A 22,354-nucleotide genomic window follows, 5' to 3' on the forward strand; every position below is an offset into this window, starting at 1 on the left:
GGGGAGTGCTTGTGAAGAGTGCCCAGCGCAGCCTTTCTCAACCTTGGGCCCTCAGGTGTTGTTGGACTACAACTCCCATCATCCGTGGCCGCCGACCGTGCTGGTTAGGAATGATGGCAGTTGTAGTCCAACAGCAGCTGGGGACCCAAGCTTGGGAAAGGCTGTGCGGAGTGTGAACAGCGGCTCTGTCTGCCAGTCCGTTTCTGGACGAAATTGGAAGCGATGCTGCTGCTGCTCCTTGCTTAAATTCTTCATGGCCTTCTGGGACCCAGGTACAGTACCTGCTCAGGACCCCCTCACATGGTGAGCCTGCTCAGGACATCCTCCAAAGCCTTCCTCCAGGTGCCCCTGAGGAAGCAAGTGAGCAGGGAAGGGGCTTTTTCTGCCCCTGACACACATTCTTCCTTGTCCTTATGGTATTTTAGTTTTGTTTCTAGGTTGATAGATAGCATACAGTAGTTAATTTTTTGAAGGGCAGCTTGTCGAAGTTCCTGCCCCAAGTGTCATTCTGCCACCATAGACAGAACCATCCCTGTCCATGAGGCAGACAGAGGCAGCTGCCTCAGGCGGCAGAGCCCAAGCAGCACCTTACTGACATGTGCCCTGGAACTTCCATGTAGTAGAATATCATCAGTGATTCAGACTGTCTGAATGATCTAAATTTTATAATGAATTCAAGTCTGAGTGAGCATCCATAGAGCATTTTAGGGTGTTCAAAGATCTACATATGTATTATCTCAGTGATCCCCCAAATTACTCTGCCAGGTAGGTAAAGTCTATTATACTTGAGACAGAAGAGTGAACAGCAGTAGCTTGCCTAATACCTAATAAAGGGAGATTTGAACCAGGGACTTTCCAGTTAATTGCTTGCACTCTCATATCCTACATGAAACCATCTCTTGATGAACTCGGAAACGGCCTTATTTTTCTCTGTATAAGACTGTGGGGTTTTTTGAGATCGCCCCCAAGAAGCTTAACAACCCCAAAATATTTCTTACATGGTGTTTCTTCAGGGTACACGGGAAATGCAGAGCATTCCTTTCTTATTAGGTTCTCAACTAGCTGCCCTATTGTCATACAGTCTGAGCTGAAACACATTTACCAAGATGTAAATTCTTTTGAGTTAAATGAGACCTACAATTCTAACCATAGCTGCATATACACATTTTATTCTAGAATCAATAGAGATGGAATACTTGTTTCCTCTATGTAGTGCATACACAATCTAGATCTATTGCATATTTTTTTGTACCTGGAAAGACTGGTTTCATTGAGAAGCTGGTTTTATTCCAAAAATAAAAGCTCATTGCAGATTGATTCTGCATTATCCTGCAGTGTGTCCATATGGAAACAGATGTAAATAGCCCCAGAAATAATAAAATAATATTAATAATAATAATTAATAAATATTATTAATAAATAATAATTAGTAATAAAAATAATCCATACCTGCCCTATGAAGTGTTACCACTACCTTATTCAAGGGTAACCTAACCAAGGGTCACAAGTACCCTTGCATCTATCCTTGCAGACAGCAGAATCTAGACTTAATCTGGATTGAAAGCAGCATGTTGAAGGTGAGCATGAATCCAGATTGAAAGAAACTACCACTGTGCTACAAATGGCTTAGTATGTACGTAGCCCATATCTGCTCAGAAATAAGTCCAACTGAAATCCTAAATGGGGTTATGATTGCAGCATTAAGATCAGGGGTCCCCAGACTTACGGAGCGGCGGGCCGGTGCCCGCCGCGCCGACCGCGCGGTGGGCCGGACTGCAGGGGAGTGCGCGCGCAGCGGGCCGGAGGGCGGGGGAGTGCTCGCCCGTGCGCATGCGCACACGCACACGGGCGGAAAAAAAATCGGCGAAAATCGCTTGTGCGCATGCGTATGGGCCTCCCCCGACCCGGAAGTGCACCAGAAATGACCTCTTCCGGGTCGGGAGAGGCCCGTACGCATGCGCACAAAGGATTTTCGGCGATTTTTTGCCGATTTTTCAGACCGCCGCTGCGCCGCGCGCCGTGAGAGCGGGCGGCGGCAGCGGGCGGCGGGGGTCGTCGCGGGCCGGATTGGAAGGCCGATTGGGCCGCATCCGGCCCGGGGGCCGTAGTTTGGGGACCCCTGATTAAGATTATGCTTCTGAATTCTTCCCCCACCCATGACCTTTTCTGCACTGCAGCCCTCTGATCTGTGCTTTTAATAACTGTCTGGCCCTGTCAGGCAGAGATTTCGGAAGTTCAGGCTTTCCTGTCACAGTGCTGGAGATGTGTCTGACCAACTTGTCTGCTGTGTAGTTCTTAAGGAGTTTCAGTTCCGTATGAGCCTTGAACTCAAATGAACTACTGGGGAGGATGAGATTGGACAATATACTTTCCCAACTCTACTTGTTGATCATGGTGTGTCATATAAACAATTTACAGTATGCTTTTAGTTTGTATAATTTCCAATGCCATTTTTGTCTCTTCTTTGAAAATGTTTCTCAGTTTCATTTGAGCCAACACCCCAATTAATCCAGGAATCTGTTTTCAATGCCAGAAGTCAGTCCCGGCACATAACATGAAAGAGAAGCTTGCTTTTTTTCATGAAGTAACCAATACCAGTCCCTGCATTTGTGGGATTGAGAAGGCCTGCCAGGGAGATTCCACTGCTGCTTGTTTTACTGGAAATGTTTAAAATATGGCTGTTTTCATATTAGAGAGCAGTTCAGATGCTTGGATCAGTCCCTGTTATTGCATCTTGTGGATGTTGACAGGGTGGTTGGGGAGTGTATTCTACCATCCATCTGTCCATGTGTTGCCCATTTTGGCTACTAGTATCTAACCAAGAAGCGAGACACAGGTGGCGCTGTGGGTTAAACCACAGAGCCTAGGGCTTGCCGATCAGAAGGTTGGCGGTTCGAATCCCTGTGTCGAGGTGAGCTCCCATTGCTTGGTCCCTGCTCCTGCCAACCTAGCAGTTTGAAAGCACCTCAAAGTGGCAAGTAGATAAATAGGTACCGCTCTGGCTGGAAGGTAAACGGCGTTTCCGTGTGTGCTCTGGTTCACCAGAAGCAGCTTAGTCATGCTGTTCACATGCTGTACGCCGGCTCCCTCGGCTAGTAAAGCGAGATGAGTGCTGCAACCCCAGAGTCGTCCGCAACTGGACCTAATGGTCAGGGGTCCCTTTACCTTTACCTAACCTAGAAGGAGTAACAAGCTGGGTTTAGGAAGTAGTGAAGGCCACTGTTGTCTCCCTTGGGAGGGGGCAGGCTCTCCTTCCTTGAAGGTTTTAAAGCAGAGGTTGGATGGCCCTCTGTCATGTATGCTTTAACTTAGATTCCTGCATTGTATGGGGTTGGACCATCAGAGATCATCAACCAGCGTGATCAAGGCAGTTTCAGTCCCTTGGGGCCTGAATCCCGACTGAAAGGGATAATATTTTATTCTCTTGTTAATTATACTGTTTTAAATGTGCATTTTATATTTGACTTCCTTTAGTAATGTTGTCTTCTGAAATGTTAAAGATAAGATTTTAGTTTCCTGTTAATTATGTTGCTTTGAATGTATACTTTATATTTTGATGCCTTGTAAACTGCTTTCTTTAAAATATAACTGGTATATAAATTACTGTTGTTGTTGTTGTTGTTGTTGTTGTTGTTGTTGTTGTTGTTGTTGTTGTTGAAACACTCTGAAACTTATTTGAAATAATTTTTAAGTTTATAGCATTGCAGATAAGATTGTGAACTGCAGCGACCCATAACAGCTACCAGGGGGCTGAAAAGCATTTTCCCAATGCTACTCTCTGGACACTGTCCCAAAGGTGGAATCAGAACTACTGTATTACAGTGCTCCCAATTTCCAGAGCTGGTAGGGGAGGATAACATGCTAATGGTACAAAAAGCTGGAGAGAGATCAAGATGCAAAAGAAAGGTCACACTCCCCCTGTCCCTGTCTCTGTAAAGGTTATCCATTAGGGCAACCAAGGCTGACTTAGTCCCATGGCCAGGCCTGAACCCAGACTGTAATGAATTGAAATTGTGTGTATGTGTGTGTTGGGGGGTATTGTTTCTGCTTGTTATTATGGTATGTATTTTTGTGTTTTTACATTGTAAACCACCCTGTAATCTTCAGATGAAGGGTGATATAGTAATAATCCAATAATGTTTGCTGCTGCCCCACCACAACCTTCTTCACCGCCTGTCAAAGGGGGTATTTGCGATTGGTCAATAGTTGTAGTCTAAGAGGTCTAGGGCAGGTTTCTTTAGGAACTGCTGTACAACTGCTTCTACACATTAACTGCCCCTATACATTATTTGTGGCCAGGATGTTGTTTTATGCATCAAAATGTACATATTGATATGCTCTACAAGTTTTGTTACGACATGTAGTAACTCTGTTATGCACTGCTTTCCAAGTCAACAATTCTATGCTTCTATGCATAGAGAAGGAAGGCATGCTGCTGACCTCCCCATGACATATGAGGCACTGGCCCTGCTTCCTGGACTTCTTCCATATCAACAAATCATAGCTGGCAGCAGCTCCTCAACTCATAGACTCTTGAAGCAGTACATCAATGAGTGGTGGAGCCAGTTAGCAGTGCAACCAGCACCAGGAGATACATACTTCATTCAATTCACATATGAAGAGGGCTAAAATCTTTTCTCGTTATATACAAGACTGTGAAATTATCTGGTATTAAACGCGATTGTGGAATAATTTGGTATTATTTTTGTCCGCTTTTCTTTCTCAAATGTTCCTTAACCAAAATGATGAAGATATTTATACAGGGAAACACAGACAGTGGGAAATATGCTCTTATATTAATTAAAATGGAAAAAATAGAACTGGATTTCACATTTTTACATCATATAAAAACAACATTGGTTACAATGATAAGGTCTCTGGAAGAAAACAGCTTTTGACACAGCTAGCTATTAAATAACTGATTTGATGGCAAACGAGTCTTAGAGATCACTAAAGAGTAGAGCTACTAGCTTATGTTTCAAAACAGTAATTATTGCCTGCCGTTATAGTGTTACATTATGACAATTTTAAGTGCATAGCTTCTTATACAACACACTGTGAGACCATATACTGTAGAACCAAAATGTTTACAGCATGATTGGAATACTGTTTTTGTGAGGGTCATCATGTAATTCATTAACAATTCCTAAAAACTACAAATTAGTTCCAATGGACAACTGAAAAAATGAAGGGGAAGAGGAAAAGCAGCAACTCTGCATTTCACTTAACATGGAATAATGATCCAATATCTATCTGAAAGAAAACATGACACCTGCCTGTCGTTGCTTTTGACAGTTCCTGTAGCAATAGGAAAGCAGCTTTCTCCAAACTGAAATGAGATCTGTAAACACGTTATGCTGCCCTCCAATCAAATTAGCTAAGGACAGTTTTGCCAGTACTATACACAGTAATGGTTGAGATCCCAAGTGATTCCACAGGCACGTCAGGTTTTTCTGTTTTCTCTTTCCAAACTCTAGTTCTTCATATTGCATTGGATGCCACTCCTGAAGTTCCTCCAGGCTTGGGGAGAGGCTTTTTGAATGGGGCAGGGAAGGCTATGGCTTCCAAACAGAAGCTTTCTACGTGCCCTTTGGGGAACCAGCTATTTAGCACTATTACAATGACCTTTCAGCACAGTTCAGGGTTTTTTTCAAGACCACAGTAGCACCAAAATATGCATCAAATTACATTTCCATAGGGGTGAAATTCATATTCCTTGTGCTGCCCTCATGCAACGATGGGCGAGGGAGAAATGGCTTGATCCAAGGTCAGTTACATTCAAACTTGTTTCCTACCCAAAGGAAGATGTTAGGCAAACTGCTTTGCAGGGTTCCAGTCTTCCAAACCATGGCCTTTTGTGTGCCAAGCTTTTTAGAACTATGCAGTTTGTTCCATAAAAGAGGGGTGTGAACGCGTGCTTCTCAAACAGCTGTTTCCTATGATGTGTAGCAACCTACTTTTGAAACTGAGGAATGTTTGAGAATCAGTTTTCAGGCTAGTATTGTGGTAGGCAGCCTAGGGCAGATGGAACATGAAGCTAATGAGACAGTGACATTTAATGGCTTTTTACCCAGCAGAAAGGTTTATGGAACCTTACATCTGCAGTAGTAATTCTACCCCTTCCGTTACTAGAGACAATTGTTCTAGCCCCACTGGAACAACATACAATGGTCCCTCTTGTTTGCATACTATACCTGGTATCTCCAACCAAACTTTTCAGCAACTTCCCCAAGCAAGCTTATAATAGGGACCAGTCCCATATTGCCCAGGGACTTCTGTGTGGTTGTTCAGCCCAGCTGATCTTGCACACAATTTCTGCATGGCTTCAAATGTTTCAGAAGAATGAATTTCACCATCTTGGAATATGATTTTGCACTGAGGTATGCTTTCTTTGGTTATGTTTTTCTTTTCTTTTTTTAAAAAAGTATGCAATTACAGTACAATATTTACATAACTTAAAAATTATATGTCAGTGGCAACATTTCTTTAATAAACTTTAAATTTATATTGGGGAATGGGAAAGGGACCTGTTTCCTTCATATGTCTGAGACATAACTGTTTTCAATGCAAAGAGTGATGAACCTGTTGCTACAGCTATATGCTTTTTGATCCAACAACTTCCCAGACTTCAAGGGTGAGGCTTGTCCCATGACGGCCAGATCCGTTGTCCTCCAGGCTTCACAGTAGTTGCTAATGAGTCGTATTCCATTTGGACTTGAACCATGCCAGACAACCTTCTGAGGCCTGAAGTTAGAGGAATGCTTTAGTAATATGCCTTGGAAAAATAATTTCATGTGCATGGCTAGTTCCAAGCTTGACATAAATTAACTTAATTTTATTCAGTAAAGTGCAGGGGACGCGGCGGGTGGGCAAAAGAGTTCACTTTCCCTTCTGTTTTTACTGTTCAATGTAGGCCTAGTTTTTGCACTTTGCTCAGATGCATAGTTTTGGCCCTGAAGAAGGAAGTTCTTAATTCCCCCATGGCTGCTGCTAGAGTCCAGGGGAATTTTAAATATGCCCAGAAGCATACTTGCAGAGTGATCTTGTTAAAACATCGGGCTAATATTTCACGTAACACCAGAAACTGTGTAAATGACTGTGAACTTACCAAGCTGAATCTGTCATGACATCCCTACCATCAAAGGAGTATATTGGAATCCGGAGGTCAAACTGTCCCCCATTGCCAGAGAATATTGACTCCCAGTTATTGAACAATGTTTCCCCCTACAGGAAAGAAAGGAAGCCAGCTTTTAGAAGTGAAATTGCCCCTGCCCTGACCAAGTTGTTTTCCCCTCAGTTGTTTCACGTCCGTCTTGCCCGCCTCTGTTTTTTTTTACTCTTTGAAATTCTACCACCATGCAGGGCACAGAGAGAGAGACCAAAGTTAAAGAGTTGCCAGATCACCACCTGAGAAACACTCCTGTTTCCTTAACAGCCCACAGCTATGAAGGAAGGAAGCTATCCATAAGAGTGGGTAAGGTGACTTGAAAATCCTCCCCTTGCTTAGGTTTTCCGCATCTTTTCTACCCTGCACATGCCATAGTTGAATGGAGGAAGTGGCGACTGCAATCTTGGCATATGCCCACCTAGAATGCCTTTGGGCAGGTGTGGATACACTCAAAACTCCCTCCCCCCCCCTGCTTGGGACATCTGCCTTCAAACAGACACACTGCAGGCTACCGCAAAATTGCAATGAGCTTTTATTTTTGGAATGAAACCAGGTTCTCAAAAAGCACCTTTGGAGGGGGGGCAAACAAAATGAAATAGATCTGGATTACATGGAGAGAAACCCAAGTACTCAGTTCCCTTAGTGTGTGGTGACAGTGGCTCGGCTGTGAAAATGCTCTATACAAGCAGATATTCTTCCTTCATTAATGAATGGGCACAGCCAAAGGTGGAGGAAAGTGGTGCTAAATGGGCATAATTACTCTTTTTTTACTCTTTGAAATTCTACAAGTGGGCTACAAGTCTAGGATCAGCAGGATGGTTTTTTCTGCTTACACCAGATCTATCAGTGTATTTCCAGTGCATGGCACATTCTTATAGGGACGACTTTTATAAAGCAAAGCAAACAAAATAAAATCTTACCTTAAGATTAACTATGGGCACATGATACCGGTCAGCTTTCCTGACCACTGTCAAGAGATCTTGCAGATGGGAAGACAAGAAAGCTCTGTATGTTGAGAGCAAACCAGCAGCCCGAGCTTGTTGAAAGCACTGGTAGTCAGCTCGCATATCACCAGAAAACGGAGTGTTCAAGGCCACCAGATGAAGCTGCGGAATAAAGGATGGAGGAGCTTGAGGTTTTAGTGGTAATTAAGCCTCTAGCAGTGATTAGCTATGGCTGTGCTGCATTAAGGTCACGCCAGGTGGATTGCATTGACCATTTCACTGTATGTTTTTATATTCTTTGCCAACCTCTTTGAGGCTTATAATCAAAAGTTACACAAATTAAAATCAAAATCATGCGGAAGTGAACTTTTAAGAGGAATTGACTTTCCTGCAGCCAAGCCAGAAAGCCAAAAGGCTAACTAGAGTTTCCTAGGATGTACCGTGGGAAGAGAAATGGGGCAAACACACCCTTTATCTACAAACAGAGCAGCTAAACCACCCATAACAGCACAAGACAAGCCTCCTACTTACACTTGGCCTTCGGCCGTCAGTATTTGAAGCTGGGATTGGTGCTGGAAGGGGTTGAAATCCCTATTAGTTTAACACACAACAAAATAAAGCATTAAAGTGAGAGAAAACAAGGGTAGAGACAGACGTAAGGTTTTAAGAGCACTTAGTGTGAGTTAGGACCCAGGTGGCGCTGTGGGCTAAACCACTGAGCCTAGGGCTTGCTGATCAGAAGGTCGGCGGTTCGAATCCCTGTGACGGGGTGAGCTCTCGTTGCTTGGTCCCAGCTCCTGCCAACCTAGCAGTTCGAAAGCACGTCAAAATGCAAGTAGATAAATAGGAACCGCTACAGCGGGAAGGTAAACGGCGTTTCCATGTGCTGCTCTGGTTTGCCATGTGGCCAGCTTTGTCATGCTGGCCACATGACCTGGAAGCTATACGCCGGCTCCCTCGGCCAATAATGCGAGATGAGTGCGCAACCCGAGAGTCAGTCACGACTGGACCTAATGGTCAGGCGTCCCTTTACCTTTAGTGTGAGTTAATGAGCCATAACCTGAGCTTGGCTTTGCAGCTCTTATGACAGACATATACCAGTATATTAGTTAAGTAAATCCCAGCCCTCAGTCTTGTTCCTCCTCTTGTGTATTGGGGAAGGTATCTTGTTGATATTTTTTATTATTATTATTATTATTATTATTATTATTATTATTATTATTATTTAAAGAAATCACTAACGTTTAAAAATAAAACACCAAACTGTTGGTAGATATGTCAGCCAAAATATGCTCACCATAACTGGGTTTTTCATATTCAAACTGAAATGTTCTAGAACCTGTAAACTACTCTGTGACCTTTGGATGAAATATAAATTTAATAAATAAGAATAATAAACCTGAAGAACTAATTTTCCTCCAGAAATTTTTTCTTTATGGAGCAGCGGTGCAGCTATCAGACTGCTCCAAATGCTCTTAGAATGTTAAAACTGTCTTCAGTCCTCGTGATACTTCTATCCAGTAGTTGTCAACAACCACCAAAACTAGTGTAATTACAAATTATGGACAAATACACAGATACAGGGTGAGTCCTTTAAAAGAGGCCCTGAGGATACAGAGTGCACATGTTCCACGGGGCCTCTTTTAAAAGACTCACCTTGTATATATACACATGATTTGCCCAACAACTACCATCATTGCTTCTTCACAGGGGACATAAACTCCTCATTCAGCTGAATATCATATTACATATTACCACAAACAAGGAGAGCTTGGAACTCTTAGAGGTCCCGTACTCATGTCCCATTACGTATTGTTTCTGTCAGCATCTGATACAGCACTTCTCAATCAGAAAAATGTTTTAATACGGTACTTACTGGACTTGAAATTGCTGGAGGTGGGGGGCTGTCAGCGGGAATAGGAATCAGTTCACCAAGCTGGAGTAGAACATAAAATGAAATTGAAAGGAGGACAGAAGCAGTGATGAACTTTAACGAAAGAAATGTTTTTCTCACTCGGGGGTGATCTCAGTTCCAAAACATTCCTTTCAAAAAACAAAGCAGGTGACAAATCTTGAAGAGAAGATGTTGCCTATCCCCAAAGCAACTGTTACCTGCAATTTTTTCCATCCTCCTTGAGTACGAATAAACACCTCACTGGTTTCACTAAGGTAGACCAATGTGCCTTCGGACACTAAGTGGACCTTTTGTAGCATAGTGTCAACATTTCTAAAGCTTGCGACCTGTCAAGATAAAAAACATTTATTGCTCAAATAAAAACGATAGCCTATGAGAATGTAGTTTTTATCTGGACAAGAAATGACCAAGAGTTCATGGAAGGATTTTTTTTTAAAAAAGAAAGCAGAACCTAAGTGTTATGAATAATTAGTCACAGAGGCTATTTGTAACGGCAGAGGCAGTAGCTCAGCGAAGAAGTGCTCGCTCTACGTGTTTAAGGTTGCAGGGTCAATCTTACCTCCAGTTAAATAGTGGCAGGGATCAGCACTGTGAAAATCCCTAGAGAGCCACTGCAAGTCAGAAGATGAAGCATGGGCGTACCCAGGATCAAAACTGGGGGGGCGCACGCCAGCCACGCCCCCACCCCCAGCCACCTGATTGGCTGGCTGGCAATGACGTGGCCAGGGTCCCCCCAGGAGGCGTGGTCAATGTCCACACACCCCAGAGGGAAAGGGGCCGTTTTCCAGCCATTGCCAAGGCGGCGCGCTTGTGCTTCTGCCTCGCCCGTTCCTTTACCAGCAGCGGTGACTAAAACGAGGCAGCAGCAGCGAAGCTGCCTCCGTCGAGAGAAACCTGGACCTGGACCTGGGCTAACTTCAGCCCACACTCCTTCAAGTCACAGCGAGCACAGCACAGAAAGCGCTGCCCCACAATGCTCTGCGGCAATGCTCTGCAGCATATAATTTGCATGGTGCGACCTACTCAGTTTTCCCTGCTTGGCAATGCTGTGGCCTACTCAGTTTTCCCTGCTGAGGGTATTTTAAAGAAAAGTTCTAAATCCAGTTCATAAAATTACACAAGCAGCAAAATAGGAGGTTAATTAAAATATAAGATATGCAATAGCTCATGAAAAATCCCAAGATCTGTTTATTATGAAGGCTAAGAATATTTACACAATTCATGCAGATTTCTTTTGAACGAACAACTGGCATATTTTATTGTATCTGCGTATATTTCTCGGAATCTGTGAAATCTGTGACCATCACAGAGGAAATGCAACATTAATTATCACAAGATACTGCAGTTTAATACAAAAGTTGTAGGAAATAAATAAATAAATTTATTTACCAAACAAGTCAGGGGATATTTGCTCTTAGAAGCACCTATCTAAAAGTTATTTTTTAAAGGGCAAATGGTATTTTAAAACCGCCTATATTATGCATCTATTATCATTGGAGAGTAGTACTGTATGAATGTCTGAGCCTTTTATACCTGAAGGAGAACAATTATGCTCCTTTATGTTATGGAGCTCAGCCTCCCCTGAAAATACCAACCCAATTTAGAGGAATTCAAATCAACAGTTTCCTCAGGAAGAAACCCTAGGCTCAATATCAATTTATTAATATAATAAATTTCTATCTATCTTTTCATAATCCTCTGAAGGTGGACAAAAACTTCTGCAAAATCACAAAAATAGTTTACTGAGCAATCATCCGAATTATATGTGCAGCAGCAAATAAACTCAAGAACCAGCACATCAATCAAGGTGTTCAAGGTCATTAATGGAGGCAATAATATCTGAATGTGGAGGAATTTCAAAGATGTGGATCACCACCCAAAATGCCTGGTTTTTGGTACCCCCTAATCTAACAGATCACAATGGTGGGCCAAAGAGCAGCACCTTTGAAGGTCATCTTGGAACCTGGCAGGTTTTTATGCTGTTGAATAAAACATAAAATCATCTACTTTGACATTTCTTGAAAATAGGATTCTTTTGTATCACCCCCTGTAGATATTTGAATCATATGCTTCTTTAAAGAACAAAAAGTCGGTCAAATTATATGTTCCTTTGATTCTTCTTGGATGCAAAAAAATATGTGTTTCCAGATCAGATGTTTAGCAGTCCCAATGTGACTGAGGAAGCATACTGGGCAGCCTGTGAACTTGCAACATGGAGGTACTGGTTGTATGAACGGCAGGACCTCAGTACACACAACTGCCACAATTTGCAGGATTGCAGCATGTATTTCTTGAACCATTACATTAACAGAGATTGCAACTGCAATGTATAAGCCACTCTTCACTGACAGTGCTTCATACAAGAATGTTGTTGTGTAATCACTGTTGGCGTAATTTGAACAATGAGTCATGTCTTGAGGAGCATATTCCTCATGTCTGTGTAGGTGTGCCAGGTGCACTGGGTTAGGTTTCCAGGTGGGTGAAGGTTTGCCAAACATGACTTCCATTTAGCATGCTTCTCCCTTTCGTCCTGAGCTTGAGCGTCTTCAAAGCCCATGACACCTTTGGTAAAGGCTGTTCTCCAATTGGAGCGCTCGCAGGCCAGTGTTTCCCAGTTATCAATCCCTATACTACATTTTTAAAGATTTGCCTTGAGAACATCTTTATACCTCTTTTGTTTAAAGAGAGATGGGTATAATACTCTCTAGGGCAGTGATGGCGAACCTGTGACACGCAGAGCCCTTACTTCTGGCAGGTGCCCCACCGGCCCATTCGCGCTGTTGTTGTTGGTTCCCCCCCACCATTTTTTCTCCTGCTCCTCCTACAACTTGTCTCCACTACAGCTTGTCTCCGCTGTTAAAACCTGGATGCTTTTGTTGTTGTTGTTGCTGCTGGTAGCCAGAGATTGTTTTTTAACCCTTTCTGTGCTGTTTTTTTCTGGCACTTTGGCAGACTATGATTGGGTGTAACAGCGTTTGTTTTTTAACCCGTTCTGTGCTGGTTTTTTGGTGCTTTGGCAGACTATGTCAGTGCTGTGTGTTAGTTCCAGCGAAGGTATAATTCGTCATTTATTTCTGTTCTCTTTCCCCCCCAAAAAGCGCAGCAGCTTTGGGGCACCCCCCCCCCAAGCAAAGCAACTTTTGCACCCCCCAAAAAATCTCCAAAACTTTGGTCAGAAGCTCCCCCCCAAAAAGCTTAACAACTCTGGGCACTTTGTGATAAATAAGGGGTTTTTTGTTTGGTTTGGTTAAATAATTAGTTTTTGGTTTATTAAATACAGTTATATATTACAATTATACATTTTCGTTATTTAAACTATAAATATCGCAAAATTATGGTTTTTTTTCTCTTAAAGTGACACAACACCCGAGTTATGCTCGGTTTTTTTGAAGAATTTTGACACACCAAGCTCAAAAGGTTGCCCATCACTGCTCTAGGGCATTGCTTTCATTCTGGTTCTGTCCTGTCCTGTTGGCTGTCAGGGCCTGACTCTGACTCTGAATCTGTGAGTGTCAGGGGTAGAGACTGGGTTTTATACTGCAGCATTAGCTAGCACGGGGATAGTGTCAGTGGATCTCTCTGTAAATATGTATCTTGACTTCAAATGCCTTTATAGAGCAGGTAGTAGTGGTTAGTAGTCTTGTGTTGGGAGACAATAAACACTTTGTTACTTTGAACTGTGCAGGGGATGAGTTTTTCCCTTAATTGGGGACTCTGGATGAAGCTGTTCTGCTGTGAGCAGGAAATCTCTGAAGACTCCTCTGCTGATACATCACATGGGTTGAGGTGTGGTGAACTACAGAATGACTTCCACAAATCACCAACAATCACTGCTGAGTTGCAAGCCTACTTACTATCAGCCCTGAGTGTCCTTGCAGATTATCATGTTGGGACCACCAAGCAACTGAACTGGCTCTTACCCACGGTCAGCCTAACTTGCTTTCTGTCTGAATGAATATTTCTATTGCGCGGAAAGTTTTAGGAAGCTCTTAAAGAGACAGACACATGTTCTTACCAAGTTCCTGGTCCCAGGTAATCCAGGTTCTCCAGGAGGTCCTGGTGGGCCTGGAACAGCTGCTACTTAAATAAAAGAAAACCATGGTATATATTATTATCTCCTTTAAAGACACTGACTATATTACTGCCTGTCTGGAAAAAGAGGTGATGAGCAGACTTCGAATTCATGACACCACTGACCTACCTAATCTAATTCTGATTAGTAGCAGCATAGCAGTGTTTCAGGGACAAATCTGTTCCAGCCCCATTCCTCAAGTTTGTTAAATCTATTTCTATCATTTATGAGTTCACATTTCTGAATATGAGAGCACAAGTTACAGCAAAGCTACAACCTGAAAATATACTATTGGTTAATCCCCTCTGCTCAACGTTTTGGAAATATCATCATCATTATCATCATCACCACTGTACCCCACCCATCAGACTGGGTTGCCCCAGCCACTCTGGGTGGCTTCCAAGATATAGAAAAACATAATAAAACATTACACTTTTAAAAAAGCTTCATATACAGAGCTGCCTACAGATGTCTGCTAAAGGTTCTATAGTTACTCATCTCTTTGACATCTGGTGGGAGGGTGTTCCACAGGGTGGGTGCCACTACCAAGAAGGCCCTCTGCCTGATTCCCTGTAGCTTCACTCTTTGCTGTGAGGGAACTGCCACAAGGCCCTTGGTACTGGACCTTAGTGTCCGGGCTGGACGATGGAGGTGGAGACGCTCCTTCAGGCATACAGGGCAGAGGCCATTTAGAGCTTGAAAGGTCAGCACCAACACTTTGAATTGTGCTTGAAAACATACTGGGAGCCAGTGTAGTTCCTTTAGGACCAGCCGTATGTGGTCCCAGCAGCTGCTCCCAGTCCCTAGTTCAACTGCTGCATTCTGGCTTAGTTGAAGTTTCTGAGTCACCTTCAAAGGTAGCCCCATGTAGAGTGCAAGAGGAACCCTCCAAGGCTTGTAATGGTTTCCACATTTATATTTTATGCAATATGGCAATGTCAGTGGAACATGCAATCCATTTATACAGGAATAATAAGCCCTATTGAACTCAATGAGACTTACTCCTGAATAGACTTGGTTAAGACTGCAGTATAATTAGGACATTTTTTAATCAAACATGTTTTAAGGTTTATTTTCATTTATTTATTTACTGATATATATATAGTATACCACCTTTGAAGTTACTTTCTCAAGGTAATGTATAATATCCACAATAATAAAACATAAATATATAAAACACCCAGTTTAAAAATGTAGTGCCCTCTACATTTGAGCAGCAGCTAGCTATTACTACAAAGTGGTAAATAAGGAAGCAGTTAATAAAAGCATATACTGCAACACGCCTAAGTGAAGGATAAGATCATTGGTGCCTCAATTCTGAGTTTTATTTTTCTCTTCCCCCTTTCCCCTTGTGTGTTGTATATTTGTTTATTTATTTAATAGAATGTCAGCCTGAGCATAGGGAGTGTCTTGTTTCAAATTAACATAAGCCGCTATGGGAGCCTTTTTGGCTGAAGAGTGGTGCACAAATGCTACAAACAAACAAACAAACAAATCATGTACAATTCTGAACAACCAAACTTTAGACAAGAATCTTGTCTGATGCAAGCCTTGATGATTTATAAAGGTCCTTAATTTTTTTAAAGAATGTGTGTTTAGTTTGAACTTTAGGTAGAAATTCCATATTGACAAAGGATGAGCTATGCATCACCCAGCAAAATAGGCTTTTGCCTATAAAAAGCTCAAACTGCAATTTATCGCTACAACAATCCTGGAAAAAACAATGACCTGTGTACTCCAGGGCTTGAGTGTGCCCAGTGGGATTTTTTAAAATAACGCATTTTGTCCTCTGACAAACCTTTCCGGGGAATAACACAAAATATCATCTCAGCTGCAAAACCATAGAGCATATATGGCAGGTAAAGAAGGAGAGATATGTTTTTAAAATGCAAATCAAAGCTCCAAAGTCTTCTTAAGTACATGGAACTAGATATATCATTCTTGGATCCAGGCCCTTCTCTTCCTCCACAATTCTGTTTCCTGCTTGGCAGGGGGTTGGACTGGATGGCCCTTGTGGTCTCTTCCAACTCTATGATTCTATGATTCTATGAATTCAGCCATCAAGTGCAGAGGTAAAATAGGCATAAGCAAAGAAAGCTGTCTGTTTGGGAGGCAAATATTTATGCCAATTCGTATTCATGTCCACACAGGTGCACCAGGCAGAAAGGAGACAACCTTGTGACCTACCTGAGCCATATATTGATGGAGGCCCTGGTGGGCCAGGAGGTCCTGGTGGGCCAGGAGGTCCAACTGGTCCAAACCCCGGAGGACCAGGTAGTCCAGGTACCCCAGGGGGGCCTCTAGGCCCAACCACTGTGTCTCCTTTTGGTCCCTATTAAAGAAAACAACACTTCGGTAAACAAATCTCCTCGAGGGATTATTACAGTAAATGCTGCAGCTGCAACAGCCTGCGGAATAGTGCTGATACCTGCAGTAGGCACCTATGTCCATAAAAGTTTAACCATTTTAATGGCAACTACGCCAGAGTTGCAAAAATGAGGTTTTGTGGAGAGTGGCATCTTATTCATCATCAATTAAGAGGATGCCTATCTGCACATGTTGATTTGTATGGGTAGATGCAGATTTAGAAATAATAATTGTAATTTAAATGCATATTAACACGATACATCTCGCCATAGTGCGGAAGACTGTGAGGAAGCTCAGGGCCTGTCCATACTTCCACTTGTCCCATGCCTAGTTCCTTTCCCAGGAAAAACTTGCCCTCTAGCTCTAAATCAGACCAAACAGTAACCCAGGGAAAACCTGACCCAAATTGCCATTTGCTCCGATTGAGTGCTAAAGAGCTGTAAGCAGCAGGACAAGAGGATTAGCCCTCAGTCTGCTGCTGTCCAGGTGCTAAATGTCAATGGGCAAATTTAAATTCCCTTCAGAGGACATCTGGTAGCAGACAGCCCTCTGTGAAGTAGGACACATGCCCACCCTTCTCATAAGTAGCACAGATACAGAGCTTTGTTGTTGTTTAGTCGTGTAGTCGTGTCTGACTCTTCGTGACCCCATGGACCAGAGCACGCCAGGCACTCCTGTCTTCCACTGCCTCCCACAGTTTGGTTAAACTCATGTTTGTAGCTTCGAGAACACTGTCCAACCATCTTGTGCTCCGTCGTCCCCTTCTCCTAGTGCCCTCAATCTTTACCCAACATCATGGTCTTTTCCAATGATTCTTCTCTTCTCATGAGGTGGCCAAAGTATTGGAGCCTCAGCTTCACGATCTGTCCCAATTTTTTAAAAAGACATTAATAAATAAATGAAGGGACCATTTATTATACAGAAGAAAGCCATACCGCTGGTCCTGGTATTCCTGGGAGTCCTGGAGGTCCTGACATAAAAAAGCCTCCATTTGGTTCTCCTTTTTCTCCTTTAAGGCCAAATTCTCCATTGACTCCTTTCTCACCCTAAAAAGAGAAGGCATACAAAGTAATGTCACAGCAATCCTATGTGACCTAATGTTTGTACAAACCTAAGAGATTACTTTATTGACTTGATATAAAGCCTGAGTTTGCTTTGCAGTACAGTATATTTTTGTATGGGCTGGTATAAAAGAAGGAAGGAATGGTCAAGTGTAGATCTAGAACTCTGAAAGCTTGCTCATGTACCAAATCATTATGGTCACATCCCCATCGTATATTTAAAGCATATTTCCTTCTCCTTTTAGTTAATGTGAGGGATAAGAGCTACCGACAGCCCCCTCCCATCCTGAATACCAGCTCCTCCCCCAGAGGGGAGGGGGAGACTTCGAGTGGTGATTCAACCATGTATTTATAAATAAGGAAAAAGCAAAGAAAGAGAAGAGAAATATCACTGATTTTATTGGGATATTGTTATATAAAATATGTATAGGGAGGGGCACTGTGTAGTTTAAAGATCTTAAATTGTGGCCGTGGGTTATTGTTTTTGTTTGTTTGTTATTACAGTAGGTATTTTTGTGTTTTTATATTGTAAACCTCCTGTGATCTTTGGAGGAAGGGTGGTATAGAAATTTAATAAATAATAATAAAAAACTGTAATTTAGAGCAGAGGCTTAGTTCCATCAGAGAAAATTTATGTATCACTATATCTTACTGAATAATATACTGTATAATAATACATACTATGTGTTTATTGTGAAATACAAATATTTCCTGCTGGTGATATAAAACAGTATTATGGACAGCAAATATATTAAGTGTGGATAGGTATACACATTTTCATTCTTCAAATGACAGAGGTCTGGGCCTTTGGGATCCATTTGAAGATTTACATTATGATTCAGATGACACATACAGGAGCCTCTTATTTAATCCTCACAATGACCCTGTTTAGGTAGGTTAGCCCAAGAGTCGATACTGTACCCACAAGCTATAAGTGAGTGGGGATTTGAATGTAGCTATTGCCTCCCCAAATCCACTGCTCTCTACACCACAACTGAAAAGGAAAGCAAAAGTGTGGTATCTATGAGAGAAACAGGTACCCTCTTTGGATTGGAAAGGGGAAACTATGAAAAACACGGCCAGCGTGCACGTAGCAACTATTATGCTGAAAACTCACAAATAATTGCCTCTAAAAATAAGACAATGTGCTGGTACTTTATTAAGGCAGAATTCAGCGATCAATGGGAAAGAATTACCTTCATGATGTTTAACTGGCTAAAATAAGTTGATGGCAGAGGAGAACCTGGAAGTAAAGGAAATAATATTATGAATTTTCTGTTTCTATTAAGTCCACACAGATCTATGAAGCAGAGTGAGGCAGGAGCCTCCAGGGGGAAGTTCCCACTTCCAGACAAGCGGTTGTGGCTGTAGCTTCCAGGTTCTGGGAAGATCTTATGAGAGTCCTGCAAGATCTTGCCATAAGCCACTGCTGCACTCTCCCCCGCCACTGCCAGAGAAGCAAGGAGACGTAGCAGTGGGAAAGTGCATCCCACTTCCCCCATCAATTTGTAGCAGATCCAACTGCTTTGGCTACCAATCGCAATTATGTATACTCTAAATATAACTACCATGGGTTATTATCATAGCTGCCAAGTACCCCGTTTCCCCCGGGAAAACCCCAGTTTTTACTTACCTTTTCCTGGTGGTCCCCTGTATCACTTCGTCTCCTATTTTTCTCCGTTATTTTCTCCTGCCAGCGACCATTTTTTTTCTTTCTGATTTGCCCTTCTATGGGCACCAAAAATGGCCACCGCCGGCTTCAAAAGTTGCATCTACGCATGCCCGGAAGTGGATAGACGCGACTTCCGGTGTTGGCGGCGGCCATTTTTGGTGCCCATAGATGGGCAGAGCGACACAGGAAGTTGCGTCAACGCACTTCCTGATATGCGTAGAAGCGACTTTCGAAGCCGGCGGCGGCCATTTTTGGTGCCTATAGAAGGGCAAAGCTACACCGGAAGTTACGTTGACGCAACTTCCGGTGTCACAGGGCTGCCGGTCTCGGATTCTGCAGTCCGGGACTTGGAAGGTAAGGTTATTATTTGGTTTTTGTGTGAGGGTAAATTTAGGCAGAAGTTGAACAAATAAGAAGAGATTTATTTTACAGAACAAAGTTGATAAAACCAAGGATGTGTCAGATATAATGTTCTTTCAGGAAGCAGTTAACCTATTCATAATTATACTAAATTTAGTGGATGTTACAAGCTTCTAAACAAGTTAGTAAACGCACAGCTTTTTTAAAATGTCAGTTGCTTAATTCAGTTATTACTCCTCAGTTAGATGTCACAGGTTTCTAGACTAGGTGGTAAATGTTTAGCTTATTTCCAGTTATTTCATTTCAGTTCCTTAGCCTAGTTGCTGCATAGCTATTACAGATTAATACTTCGGTTCTTAAACAAGGTGGTAGATACTGTCAGCTACCTTATTCTATCAATGACACTCCTGAGGTACTTTGAATATTATTACAGATGCAGGGGATCACCACACCCCTTAACTGGTCTGGGAATATGTTCTTTCTAGAAAATGTCTCCTCTCGTGACTGGAATGACACCCAAGTAAATGGTATCCTCACAGCTTTTACTTCTCCTGCTCAAACTCAGCCCTTAAGTTAACTCCTGTCTGAATGTTCTCACAAGACACTAAACATTATCTTCCAATCTAAGCTCAGTCTCCTTTCTCTAGCTGCAGCTATTTTCCTTAGAGTGGATGTTACACACAGAAACCAGAACTAACTCTCCCTCCAGCTCTCCCTTTAAAATATCTGAACCCACTCTCAGAAACGGCTCCTTTTATTCTCCCTTCCAAAGTGCTGGCTCCACCCCCCTTTGACCAGCAGTCTTGGTAGCCAATCAGAGAGAGGCTCCAGCCTTCTGGTGGAATTCGGAGGCCCTGAATTCCCAGACTCTGGTCTGCCTCAGCTGTCCGTCACACAGTGGCTTCTGAGTTCCAATGAGATCTTGATGGAACTTGGAAGCTGCAGGGCTTGGGGAGAAGAGGGGCAGCTGGTATAAGATAGCTCTCTTTCTCCTTTCCACTCACTTCTGATTTCTTACACTGAGATCTAACTCCTTCCCCTGGAGACTATAAGAGGGAAACGAAAGCCCTTAAAGTTCAGGTCAAACTCCTAGTAGTAACCCCAAGTCCCCAAGGAAAGAGTTGAACAGCAGCAACCTTGACAACCAACCAGCATAATTCCCTGTTTCATATCATTCAGGTGTTCTTAGGGTTTTCTTTTTCACAAATCAAGATATTGTTTATTGTTAAAAACAACTAGCAACCATAGTCAGATGTGGTGAAAATTGTTTCTATTAGGAACTAGCCTCAACAGGCCCTTTTCTATTTCCTCCTGTTTAGCTCCCCACTCCAAGAATTCAAGACTTGTTATGATGTGACAAGGATCCTTGAAAACACAAACCTGTCCAGTCCCTCAAGAATGTGTGACTTTTCCATACCAGAAAGAAAGTCAAGGCCGTGGAAGATGGTGATAAATTGCCTAAATGAGGATTCAGCTATGCAGAAAGTGATCCAGATTACCTAGAAACACTGAAATTTAATATTCATATTAAGCAGAATTGGGGTGTGTGTGTGTGCGTGCGTGCAATGCATTGTTACAGCTATTTTACATCCACCTCTGCACATCCCATAGTTAACAATGATGTTTAGAACTAATCCTTCTTTCGGTCCATTTTTTTTTTAAAAAAATAAAAGCTTATGATTTATGTATGAAAATGAAGTATTTCTGGTTTGTTGAAGGTAACATGGCAATATACTTGAATTTTGTATTCTCCATTCCGCTGACTCTTCTGTGTGTGTGTGTGTGTGTGTGTGTGTGTGTGTGTGTGTTTGCTTTGGTTATTTGCTTGGCTGTTTTAAAGAAAACTATAAAACTAAATCAAAAGCAGTAATGAAAAACATTTAGTCTTCCCAGTTTTATGGATATGGTGTGAATTTCCTTCTAGCATACTCTCATGCATCATCACAAATAAAAGGAAACACACACACACACACACACAGGTTAAGTTCCCCAATCGGCTTGGGGCAAATTCTGCAAAATTATTCTTAGCGGAGGGGGAAATTGCGACCAGAAGTTTCAGGTTTGACTGAAGTTGAGCCATGCCTTGTTTGTGTTTCTACAGAAGGAAAAATGGAAAATAAAATGTGTTACTTTACTTTGTCTGCCTTGGCAGCTTCTTGGGGATTCCTACTGACCCGGTGTGTGTGTGTGTCTGTGTCTCTGTGTGTGTCAGTGATATATTTTTGTTCTTATTTTTATTATGTATTTCGTGTTTTTAATATTACAGTTTTATGTTATGGACCACCCCAAGATCTATGGATGAAAGGCGGTCTACAAATTTATTAATAAATCAATAATAAAATACCTGGTGGCCCTGGTGCGCCTCTCTCTCCTTTTTCGCCTTTGATGACTGGTGGACTGCTTACACTCCAGGAACCTTCTTCTAGAAAATATTCACATGGGGGTGGGTGGGTCAGAAATGCAAGGCAGGTGGCATCCGCAGTATGAGAAACAGAAAGCAGACTTCCACAAAGTTTTGCTTAACTCTCCAGTATTTCTAGAGTGATGTCCTTAAAATACAGCACCCTGGCCCCTTCCAAGGCTGGCCCGAATCAAAAGGCAGTGAAGAGGGTAGCCTGCTACAAAGTACATTGGTACCTCCGGTTACGAATGGGATCTGTTCCGGAGGCCCGGCCACATCCCGAAAACTTCATAATTGGAGGTGCCCTTCTGCACATGCGCGCAGCGCGATTGAGCGTTTCGAAGTTTACGTATCCAGAGGGATACGTAAGCAGAGGTGCGACTGTATAACTGCT

The 22,354-nt window shown here is 42.5% G+C and overlaps 1 protein-coding gene across 5 annotated transcripts in view; it reads right to left on the reverse strand.

Moving 5' to 3' along the window:
* Nucleotides 1–4,776: 4,776 nt before the first annotated feature.
* Nucleotides 4,777–22,354, reverse strand: part of COL15A1 (collagen type XV alpha 1 chain) — a 138,198-nt gene continuing 120,620 nt past the window's right edge. For 2 of the 5 annotated variants that reach the window (XM_060282153.1, XM_060282156.1), the window contains 11 exons: nt 21,904–21,981; nt 18,724–18,770; nt 17,402–17,512; nt 16,287–16,431; nt 14,043–14,107; nt 10,225–10,353; nt 9,989–10,048; nt 8,644–8,703; nt 8,089–8,274; nt 7,109–7,224; nt 4,777–6,744 (listed from right to left, as the gene is read on the reverse strand). In XM_060282153.1, the coding sequence (XP_060138136.1) occupies nt 6,537–6,744; nt 7,109–7,224; nt 8,089–8,274; nt 8,644–8,703; nt 9,989–10,048; nt 10,225–10,353; nt 14,043–14,107; nt 16,287–16,431; nt 17,402–17,512; nt 18,724–18,770; nt 21,904–21,981 (1,205 nt within the window). In that variant the 3' untranslated portion in view covers nt 4,777–6,536. Of the gene's footprint in view, nt 6,745–7,108; nt 7,225–8,088; nt 8,275–8,643; nt 8,704–9,372; nt 9,471–9,988; nt 10,049–10,224; nt 10,354–14,042; nt 14,108–16,286; nt 16,432–17,401; nt 17,513–18,723; nt 18,771–21,903; nt 21,982–22,354 lie in introns of those variants that run through there. The other 3 variants (XM_060282155.1, XM_060282154.1, XM_060282157.1) reach the window with 3 other exon arrangements.

Source organism: Zootoca vivipara, chromosome 13 (genome assembly GCF_963506605.1).
Source record: "Zootoca vivipara chromosome 13, rZooViv1.1, whole genome shotgun sequence".
Lineage (NCBI taxonomy): Eukaryota > Metazoa > Chordata > Lepidosauria > Squamata > Lacertidae > Zootoca > Zootoca vivipara.